Source organism: Andrena cerasifolii, chromosome 15, assembly GCF_050908995.1.
Source record: "Andrena cerasifolii isolate SP2316 chromosome 15, iyAndCera1_principal, whole genome shotgun sequence".
In the NCBI taxonomy this organism is placed as follows: domain Eukaryota; kingdom Metazoa; phylum Arthropoda; class Insecta; order Hymenoptera; family Andrenidae; genus Andrena; species Andrena cerasifolii.
The window spans coordinates 7,744,703-7,755,823 of record NC_135132.1 but is presented as its reverse complement, the minus strand read 5'-3'; the positions used below and the strand labels follow the sequence as shown (position 1 = coordinate 7,755,823).

The following is an 11,121-nucleotide window of genomic DNA, read 5'->3' as shown; positions in this document are numbered from 1 at the left end:
CGCGCGCAACACAAACCACGCATGCGCACTACCTTAGTACTAAAAACCCCTACACGTACGTCTCTCTCAAATATACTCGAGCCATGGTTTCCGTTACGTTCGAGGTGGGACAAAGGCGGTTCGTTGGCGGTTGACCAGCTCACTTTCGTTTTGGACCACGTCGAAGAACGTCGGGAGGTAAGTTCGCTTCAATTTTCACGCAATCCGTTTCCATCCATGTGTTCCGTTACTTAAAACTTAGAAAGAAGAAATATTTCCGGATTAATTCTCTTCTAGCATACCAATTACCGCTATATTTTCACGAATTTCATGCAACGATCCTTAAATTTTCTTTCAAATGATGACACGCAAATAGTCTCGTTCGTATGATACATTTTCTGATTACGACCTAATTGAGAAGCTGAATGTATTAGAAAACTTAAATATCTTCCCCGATTTAGTTCATTAGCCATTCGAATTAGATATCTTTCCTCCTACAGATATTAATTTCAAATACGAACGGTTTCATGATCGGTTTCGGAAGGCGTGCTTTGGGCTGCTCCGCATTGATCAACTTTGCTTCGTCTTGCTTGCGATTTCTCCAGTGAGTATTGCTTTATTACACATTCACGATATTTCGTGTTTCACGTTTTTTGCAAAACTGTATTCTCAAATCTTTTATCATCAATTACACACGCACTCCAACTTTTTTTTTCTAATATGCATGCAAGTTTCGTGCGTGTATTATTTTCTTGAGAAGAGTATTTATTTTATTAGGAGCAGTAGTTCATATTTTTCATGATGCTAAGTTATCGCCCCAGTCTGAGGAGGCATGAATGATTCGATTTGTTCTGAGAATAATTCCCAAATTCAGAAACTGTGTGCGGAATCAATCTGCGTGAAAACTTAATGCACTCTTCTTTTCATAGGGAAACTGTAGCCAAATCGGAGTCGCCAGCCTGCGTAATAAACTTCTTTCCTCGCGTTGATACAGTTACACTCGTATTCGGTAAGTTTTCTATAGTCGAACCTCGATAACTCGAAAACCTCCATGAGTCGAAAATTTTCTTCATTTCCTTCGGCTGTTTTGTAAACACCTCGAAAACTCGACGAATCGAAACTTTTATAATTCGAAAATTTTTCATGTTGAGATTTAAGTTATCGAGGTTCGACTGTAATTTATACACAGTAGTTCAAGATGCACTCCAACTTTCGTTTAATATGCATGCAAGTTTCGTGTTTGTATTATTTTCTTGAGAGGAGTATTTATTTTATTAGGAACAGTAGTTCATATTTTTCATGATGCTAAGTTATCGCCCCAGTCTGAGAAGACATGAATGATTCGATTTGTTCTGAGAATAATTCCCAAATTCAGAAACTGCGTACGTAATCTACCTGCGCGTAAAGTTAACGCACATTTCTTTCCGTAGGGAAACTATGGCTGAGATGGAGTCACGGGGCTGCGTAATAAATTCCTTTCCTGGCGTCGATATTGGCACACTCGCAGTCGGTAAGTTTCATAATTTACGTACAACTGTTTTAGAACTCCTGATTTCGTTCCCTCGAACACTTCTGCAGCTTTGCTTCTATTTTTGTTTTGGATTCATTTGGTTTTTATCAAATGTGATGAATCTTACACTGCCTCAGTCAAGCAGAAGTATTGTGTAGAATGTGTTTTCTGAACACTACGGACGTCTAATAATTTTCTTCTTTTTTTTCGTCTATAATTTTCAGTGAGTAAGTCTCTACTTTCAGAGGACGATGACAACGGTTAAATACATACGTAACATTACCTAGGATGATGAAATTAACTTCACAGAATTGTGAAATTTGAACATCCGTTGAAGAGATGGTCGTCGTTTTGGGGTTGATGTGGAATTGAAAAGGTACTATGAAAACCTTTGGTATTTTATGCATAAAAGTAGGGGTGGGTTCGAAGCTAATTTGCAAATTTTCGCATTCGAAACTTCGCGAGACTTCGGAACTCGAGTTCGAAACTTCGTGAACCTTCGGAACTCGAGTTCAAAACTTCGTGAACCTTCGGAACTCGAGTTCAGAACTTCAAAAATCTTCGAAACTCGAAGTGCCGATTTTGTTTTGTAAATGGAATATCTTTAAGAACTGAAGTCAACAAAATTTTGCATAAATCTTTATTGACCATAGTTAAACAAAAATATAAGAATATATAAATTCTCGAGGCACGCTGCGAACGATTTTTTATTCATTGATTTTATACTTTTTCTAATCTGGCTTTCGCGAGTTCGAATCACGAAAAGAGTGCAAACTTTCGAATTCTTCTCGGAACTTCAAGTTTCGAGATTTCGACGTTTCGAGAAACCCATCCCTACTAATAAATTATTGCTAACATTCTATGATGAACACTAGTTATCCCTGTCATACATATATACATATGGTGATATTACTTCTCTGACATAAATTCTATTTTACGAGAAAAGTAACTGGTATTTACTTCGCATTAATCAAACCGAAACGTTTGTTACAGCGAGAAGCGCAGACATGCCCAACTGTAATTGGTTTCGATGAAGCTCCACGAATGTCGAAGGAAGTAAGTAGTATTTTTCATTCCAAAGAATCCGGTTTCGCACGAATAGTAAAAATATTTTCATGATGATTCATTTGACAAGCATATGTCTGAATAAATTTTGATGTAACTTATTCGTCTGATTACACTTCAAACGATCAAAATCGTATTATAAATCACATTTTCACGATACCAAAAGTTGACTGTAATTTCACTTTGTTACAGACTTTCCAAACTATCCGCCTGCAGCTCGCGAGAAAGCACTTCCGCTTCGAAATAAGGTGAGTGGTTCGCAAAAACTGGTTAATTAATAATTTTGCTAGGAACAATGATGTTAAACAAATATACGCTAATATGATTTATCGATCTGAATTACAACTTGCCCTCACTGAGTTTTAAATAACAAAAAAAAAATCCAATGTCTAGTAACTAAATCCCGATGATTTAACACATTAATTTTCTGTTTGTAGATTCTGGATGCAGCTAAATTAGATCGCACAGCAAAACATTCTTAATAAAAAGGTACCCCGTTATTGCCAACGTTCCTTACGATAAATTAAATAAGCCGATTTTATAATGATGTTTAATATACGCTATGATATTTAGTGATGAAAGTTTCCTATTTTCTGAATTGAGAATATAGTTTTATTCTTAACCACATCGTCGTATAAACTGCAATGTATCCCTTTTCTTAATTTCAGCTAAGCTTTGGAAGATTTCGAGTGAGCATAATGTAAATGGAAAGAGTGAATAAAAATTAGGAAAGATAAACGAAAGTTTCTTCCCTTCTGTTAAATCCGATCGACGAAAATGATAGTTTCTAGAAGAGAGTCCGCAAGTAGTACACGGTACGTTTCAAAAGTCCTCCACTGCTTTACGTATCGCCACTCTGTATCTGTCCTTCGGATTTTTGTAAATTACCCGCGCCGGCGATATTTGCAAAAATCAAATTTATTCGATGAAAGATTTGTGGTACATTCGAACGGGTACTATAAAATGTAATAAACGCTAAAGGTAGCACGCTCCGAATGAACGCAGTTAGAAGTTGGAATATACAACTATAACATACAAATTTATTAAAAAGTCATACGAATTTTACAGTACATTTAATAAATAAATTTACAATCTGACAAATCCCGATAATCTGAGAGTTGTTCGAGTAAGAGTTTATCGAACGTTGCTCGATCAGTTGATTCTTGGTCACTTAATTTGCAGGAAAGAAGTCCCGTGTAACTTTATCCCCTAATTTTTGGCATCGAGGCCGTTCTCACCTGGAAACTACCCTAGACCGAATCGAAGTGGCTTGAAATGGGAGGTGTTTCAAGATATCTACTCTAGTCTCGTGGATTTCGATCTTGCACGCCGCCTCGGGAACCCGAGCGTCGGGGTGCAAGAAAGAGATGTTAGCGAATTGAAAATCAATAGAAACACTTGCTGCTTTTCGTACAACGTGTATTGTAAGTAAAACTATCGGTGTATGTGCATACATGTACATATTAAAAAGGAGAGTACGACTACGCGCGTTGCTCGGTTCTCAGAAGGAATGGATCTCTATGTAATAAAATAATCCTACGCTTGCGGCTCCCCTGAAAAAATAACTGTCTATCCGAATGCTTGAGATCTAAAAAATCTTCCCTCGGCACCGCGGTGCAAGAACCATATATTTTTACGATTACGGCGATAGATCGCCGATAAATTCTAAATAAAAATTGTTATCGCTTAGATTCGTTTAACGCTTCCGCTGATATGGATGTATTTCCTTGTTGCACGCTCCGGAGGTCTCAGGAACTTTTCGCCCGCTTATCGCGCCTCCGGCCCAAAGATCAAACATCGTCCTTCCGTTTCATGCAACAAGCTCGAAGAGCACTTGGCGCGTCTCTGGAATTCTTCAAGGAACAGATTCACCATTGGTCTTGCAAGGTCGAACATTTTGCTATCTCGCTGACCCCGAGCCGATCAGCGAAGAGGATTATCGTCAGAGTTTGTAAAGTGCTTATCGCCTCGAGCTTCAGTCAGCACCTTGATAATCTCTTCCCTTGTGAATTACGGCACTTGTGATAGTACTCCCGTTATCTGTGCAGAATTAAGCCTACGGTGTCCGTGTTGAGCTTCTCGGAATCCAAGCCGATCCCGGTTTCTATAGAATTCTCAATGCTCGAGACTCGTCGATATTCTCTAGACCTTCGTTCTGTGCAGGCGATTAGGTTGATTTCCGGGAGGCTCAATTGCGTGTCACGCTAGAAGTTTCATCGCACCACGTGTCACAATTGCAGCTGATATTCCGCGAGGGGGTCGAAGTCCTTTTGGTGGGTGGCGTTCGACGCCATGACGTATCCCCATAGGCGCATGGCTGCCGCGCAGACCCTCTGAATCTCGTCGACTTCCTCGAAGTCCAGGTCAGTTCGCCAGTGGAACGGCGCCACTTTAGAGTTCCGGAAGGTGCTCGAAACGCCGCCGACGTCGTTCTTCGTGTGGGTATCCAAAAATCTCTTTACATTTATATGAAAGTCCAAACCGTAGAAATTGTAGAGCTCCTTCACGTATCTGTAGGGGTCTACTGATAAGTCTTCGTAACGCACTACCCTGTTGGATGTTAAACGAACTTTCAGACGTCGAGACTCGTGAAACATTTCGGTCGCGAAATAAGGGTGCAGCCGAGGGCGGAAAAATTTTGGGGGAGCGACAATTTTCAAGGAAAGAAATTGGAAGAGCTGGCTCGAGACAACTTTAAAAATAATTCACTTCAATTCGCAGCGAATTACCAACAACTCACATTTGAGTTAGCCACATTGAATTAAGTTTGAAATTGTCTCGACTCTTTTCAATTAAAATATTTGATGATATTTCGCGGAAGGCCTAGGGGCGTGAAATTTCAAAATTCGCCCCTGGAAATAAGGGGTCGTCCTTAAATTACGCAAGACTTAGGGGGGGAGTTGCGAATTTCTTACAAGGGCGGGGGGGAGTCCGGTAGCATCTTACGTAATATTTTTTAACCTAATTTTCAATAAATACAAATTCTATCTTTAATGTTCCAGAAAACTAGTTTCAGCTTAAATTTCCCGAAAGCGAGTTAAATGAATTGTATAAACCTTTAAAAGAATTTTTATAACTTGAAAAATTCAATGTAAAAAATATTACGTAAGGAGGGGGTTGGAATATCAAATCTTACGAATTCTCATACAGCGGGAGGGGGTAAGAAATCGTGAAAATTATCCTTGCGTAATTTAAGGACTCCCCCAGATTCTGCTTATTGCGAAAGAACATAGCGTGTACCTGAAAGTGTGTGGATATTCTTTTATCAGTCTCACAGCAGCACTGAAGTCTGAAACCATGTCTGCGCATACTAACGCTGGATCGGAGCAGTCCGGCTGAGTGGGACACCATTCCCTGTGTTTCCTCGACTGCAAGATTCCTCTTGGATCACGGATTAATAGAACTAGTCGTATTCCTAAACTGAAATACATAATTTCTAAAATACATTTAAGCAGAGAACGACAGAGGTTGCTTACATAATATTAAGGAAATATCACGATTCGATGAGAAGGAACCATCGCACAGAATTGTGATACTTGGACCTAACGATAACCACGATCTACTGAGGCCGAAAAGTCATTCTTACTCCTCTTGTTCCAAGAGCTTCTCCGCGGCGCGCAGCCTCAGCCGAACGATCTTCATCGATTGAAAGGGGAACAATTTACAAAATCTGGAAACGAAACGCGGATCCCAACAGATTTTCTTGTGCGCCTGGCACTGCCTCCACAAATGCGTGTTGTGATTGAAGACCCAGGGATGCGTCTTGCCATACTCCAAGTACCGATCTGAAACAAATAAATCCAATAAATCCTACCGAACGTTCAGCGCTCGCGGCAACCTTCGCTGGAAAAGCATTTACCGAGATTATTGTAATCGCATCGCAATAAAGACTCGAGGTTCCCGAGAGCTTCATCGGCGAGCGGGGGCCCCCGAATTTGTACGATTCCGAAGTCGAGTAGGGGCTCGTAATGATAAAAATTCGCTGGATGTGCGTTTACGACATCGCCGAGGAATGTACTGCCGCTTCGCCAGCTCGTCAAAATCACGCTTCTCATCGGCCTTCCCCCTTTCTCCAGCACAAAGTCCTCCAACTTGCTGCGTAAATCACGTCGCGATTAGCGTAAATCATTACACGTACGCGCGCTCAAGCGCATGGGAGTCAAAAGCAACCGCACCTAACGTTGACTCCGTACTTTCCATTGGGATACGTGTAGTCCTCCATTTCCCTTTCGATCACCTTCCTCTGCTGATCCACAACCTCCTGAATATCAGACAGCGTGACATTCTCTATGGACGCTCTGAAATATGCCTGCAAAAGACCCACAATTCGCAATGAGAAACACAGACTTTTCTATTCGTCAGTTTCGTTCGATCCAAGCGAAAGCAGTAGCGAAATAGTTCTTTGCAATCTTTGTGCCCGTTGTTATACTAAACGTGTTCATTTCCCTTCCATTAGTAACACAGTTGTACCTAAGCTAGCTACTCACCTACCATACACTTTTATATTTACATGTATTAGAATTATGCTAAGAATTACGATACACCGTGCCGCCAAATTTCTCATCGTTCCTCTGCTAATTTTCATCGAAAGCGACAATACATACAATCGATGCATACGTGCGCAGGTTGCTTACCGTCACTGGCTCCTGAATTTTCACGATGCGGGGCCTTATTTCAACATCCTGAATTACAGAAAATATAGACATTTTAGCGTCGTGGTTGGGCACGATTACAATGTGAACAGGATAATGCTGCTGACGTAACCAGGACAATAATCTTTCTCCCTCTTTCTATTGCGTAGGTACCGAATTAACACCCGAGAAAGTGCGACGGTGCAAGTAATATTATTCTTAGGTGTATCGTGGAAGATGAAGGCGACATGCAGAACGTAAAAGTGAACCAAGAATATGTAAAGCTTCATTATACGCACGCTCTTTGCTACTGCCGTAAATAATCACCTGAATATAATCAGGAGACTTTAAGGGGTCACTCTGATAATCACGCTGCAAAATTTGGCAACATTCAGGTTTTTTTTTCTCAGTGAATACAATGAGTAACAATGTCAAACTTTTTTTTCATTTATTAAGCTACTTGTAATGTATGTGGAACGATTTTTTAAATACACTTTTAATTGTGTTTTTTCAATGTTATCTGGAGTCCAAAATCGCGCCTTTGAAAAGACGGCGGGAGTGATTTCAGCTCACAGACTCATCTGAAATAGGGCTGGGACTATTTGTCGAATTTTTCGGTATTCGAATACTACAGTTTCTCAATTATTTGGCGAATATAATTCGAATATCCAAGTATTCGAATACTATTCGAATATCCAAGTATTCGAATATCCAAGTATTCGAATACTATTCGAATATCCAAGTATTCGAATACTATTCGAATATCCAAGTATTCGAATACTACTCGAATATCCAAGTATTCGAATACTATTCGAATATTTAAGTATGGTGTGAATTATAAGTCAAGTTCCTTAGGTTCATTTGTGAGGGTGAAATCTTATAAGCTAATTTTGACCCACTTTACACCATACATCAGTATTCGAATACTCAAATATTCGTAGCATTCGAATATTTGTAAAATATTGGAATATAAATTATTCGAATAGTCCCAGCCCTAATCTGAAATAAAAAAATCAAGCTGATTCTTAATCATTATGAGTACCACTATCGCAGGTGCCAGATTTAGCCACGTAAGTCAAAATTTAAGAAAATTACGTGCATTCAAACTTCAAGAATGGAAAATTTCGAAACTTGAAGTTTGAATGCGCGCAATTTTGTTAAATTTTTACTTACATGGCTAATTCTGGCACCTGCGATAGCGGTACTCATAATGATTAAGAATCAGCTTGGTTTTTTTGTTTCTGATGAGTCTGTGAGCTGAAATCACCCCTGCCAGGGAGGTATTTCTTTTTCCAGGCGTGACTTTGAACTCCAGATAACATTGAAAGAACACAATTAAAAGTGTATTTAAAGAACTGTTCCGCATACATTAAAAGTAGCTTAATAAACGAAAAAAAGCTTGACATTGTTATTCATAGCGTTGGCTGAGAAAAAAAAAGCCTGAGCGTATGCCGAATTTTGACCCCTTAAAATGATTGTTAATTTCTTACGCGAGACCCAAGCAGTGGTAGAAAAATTAGTAGTGGTGTTACCCTTGAAGAATGCGCCCGACGAGCTCCAAATAATAGCCCGAAGTCCCTGATGCGGCTTGAAAGTAAACTTAAGGGAAAGGAAAAGATGGAAACAGGGAGAAAGAGAGCCGGTGGCTCGTTGCATGGCTCGAGATGTTCATTGTTAGCGTACGAGTGGAATTAAGTTAGGTGCAAAAGTTAGACTTTACCGTCAGAAAGAGCGTGTTTGGCGTGACTCAATTTAGAGCAATCCCCACCTCCGATTTTTTTACTGACCGATATCACCGGCTGCAGTCGATGCTCGAGATAGCTGCTGTAGCGTTGGTTAAATGCTAAGAAGAAGATGCAAAGGGACGCCAGGCCTACCAGACCATAGAAGCTCAGCCGTTTAGACATCGTTGGTCCTACGAACAAGAGAAAACTTTATCGCACCCAGCCGGAAGCCAGCGACGTGAGTTACATCAGGGTCCCAGGTTTGCGATTACTCTAGTCCTATAAGCGCTTAACTAATGTTACCAGGGATCTTAACGCAACGTTCCCACTTCTAGCTAGGAAGTAGAAGAGCCCAGGGAGCGAACAGAGGGTGACTAATCTACGAAGCGGCTTAGCCAGCGATGGAGGATCTAATCTTCTCCGCAGAACCAACAACTGGACTGACCGTCGCAGCCATGATCCAGATTGGTTGTTAGAACTCCGTTATCTAATCTTAGAAAAAATGTTCAGCAATAGGTGAACAAAATAGATGCGCGCCTGCGGCGCGAGCGAAAGCTGGCGTGGAATAAAATCGAATTGGCGATCGTGGTGCTGGAAGGGTGGATCGAGTGATTTTATCGTCGGAGCCGTCGGAGACTGGGATCTCCCTCACCTCAGGATCGAGCAGTCAGTCGCATTTGGAGGCTTCCGGTCGAGGACGGGTTCGTTACCATGCAACTGACGAGGATCTCACGTTTTAATTGACATTTTGATGTGGCGACGGGTAACGTGCAGGCGGCGTGCACCGTTCATCGTGGCCCACTGGCGCAGAGAGGCCCGTATTGCGGCTGAGGCGAGCACACGAGCCGCCCGTTCACGTGTGCGAGTGCGTGAGATCCATCGCCCGTGCAATCGCCACGGATGCGCGGCGCGCATGGCTGACGAGATTCGACGCCGCAGCTAGAAAGAGGCGACAGTGATCGCGCCCCACGGGGAGATGTTACGCGCGGCCAGCATCGAAATCCCCGCGAACATCAACCTCCGGCTGGGTCGGCAAGCGAAGATTTGGGTAGCTGCGACGAACGATATTGGCGCATCGCTTTGGTCGATCTCTGGTAGCCTTGGGGATTTTCCGTGGGCTCTAATTGAGGAATTCGATCCCGGGATCCCGGCTGTTTTTTAGGTTCCATTTTTATATCTTTCTGTTGTTCGTAAAGTAATTTAAGTTTTTAAAAAATTCTCGGGATTAGTTATAACTTGATGTATCAAATCCCGGTAGTTTTAGAATCGAAGAAACAGCCGGGATCCCGGGATTGCGATAAAGAGGAGACATAATAAGAGGCGTCACTCGACAAGGACAGACATAAACTAGGGAAATCACTAGACAACCCATTTAAATGCCCATTCGGCAATGATCGGTAAACCACGGTAAACTTCGGCAATAATCAGCAAATTGCGGTAAGGTACATTTAGTCGATTTGAATATCCCGCTCGAATAGACTACCAATTTCAATGCCAAGGTCAAGTAAGGACTTCGAAGGTTCCGCCCAGAGTGACGCCTCTTGTTATATATCCTCTTTGATTACGATCCCGGGATTGAATTCCCTAGCTCTAATAGATCGGGGAGATGGAATGTTAGGGGGAAACGTAGGCGTAATAGGATGCTACGCTTCCGGGATGAATCTGATAGCGTGCGTTAGTTTGCATTTCGAACGCACGTGTGTGTTTCACGCAGTCGTCGGATAACATTCTAAATTGATACTTGTAGGGAGCATTCAGTTTTGCAGGCATTCCGCTTGCGGGATAGAAGTAAAATTGGGAGCGGTTTTTATTAGTTTGTTGCGGTTGCGGAATATTTCCTTCGGATGAAATATTCTTTTTTAAATTATCCTGCCCTGCTTCCGAGGAAACTGAAGTTTTATCATTTTCTCTGTGCCTTCCTTGTAAATAAATAAATGAATTAGTCTGTTTCTAGACCTCTGCGCAGCACTTTGGGTTTTCTAACATTACTTAAAAGGTAAAAAACCTGTGGAATTTCAAATATTTTAACATTTGTAGGACATTTTAACTGAGGCTAGTATGGTTTACCTACAGAAGGTTAAACAGAGCGAAGGTTAATATTCAAATGCGTAGTAACGAAATTAGAATGATCACTCTAAATAGCCTATTAATCTTCACCGTGAGAAGAAAAATACGCATTGAATTGCGATTGGCTTCCTTACCCAATGATCAC

At 41.3% G+C, this 11,121-nt stretch overlaps 1 protein-coding gene and 1 long non-coding RNA gene across 3 annotated transcripts; one reads left to right on the top strand and one right to left on the bottom strand.

Annotated features, from left to right (window-relative positions):
- Positions 1–120: 120 nt before the first annotated feature.
- On the top strand, positions 121–4,230 carry LOC143376891 (uncharacterized). Its single transcript, XR_013087187.1, has 8 exons — positions 121–177; positions 480–583; positions 909–988; positions 1,410–1,489; positions 1,714–1,865; positions 2,483–2,545; positions 2,747–2,802; positions 2,992–4,230. It is a non-coding gene; the product is annotated as an uncharacterized LOC143376891 (long non-coding RNA).
- LOC143376886 (carbohydrate sulfotransferase 5) lies at positions 3,575–9,831 on the bottom strand. 2 transcript variants are annotated; one of them, XM_076827661.1, is made up of 8 exons: positions 9,562–9,831; positions 8,973–9,100; positions 7,189–7,236; positions 6,730–6,863; positions 6,414–6,649; positions 6,141–6,339; positions 5,795–5,974; positions 3,575–5,104 (listed from the first exon to the last, which is right to left on the bottom strand). In XM_076827661.1, the coding sequence occupies exons 2-8, from the start codon at positions 9,090–9,092 to the stop codon at positions 4,783–4,785; spliced, it is 1,239 nt and encodes a 412-aa protein (XP_076683776.1). In that variant the 5' UTR covers positions 9,093–9,100; positions 9,562–9,831; the 3' UTR covers positions 3,575–4,782. The 2 variants fall into 2 exon arrangements, with proteins under 2 accessions (XP_076683776.1, XP_076683777.1); XM_076827662.1 differs by lacking the exon at positions 7,189–7,236.
- Between the last annotated feature and the right edge of the window lie 1,290 nt (positions 9,832–11,121).

Coding starts and splice junctions, on each gene's coding strand:
- LOC143376886 (XM_076827661.1), bottom strand. CDS start 9,092: ATGTCTAAACGGCTGAGCTTCTATGGTCTGGTAGGCCTGGCGTCCCTT. Junction 6,340..6,413: donor ATGCGATTACAATAATCTCG/GTAAATGCTTTT, acceptor TATTTGTTTCAG/ATCGGTACTTGGAGTATGGC. Junction 5,105..5,794: donor GAATATCCACACACTTTCAG/GTACACGCTATG, acceptor AACATCCAACAG/GGTAGTGCGTTACGAAGACT.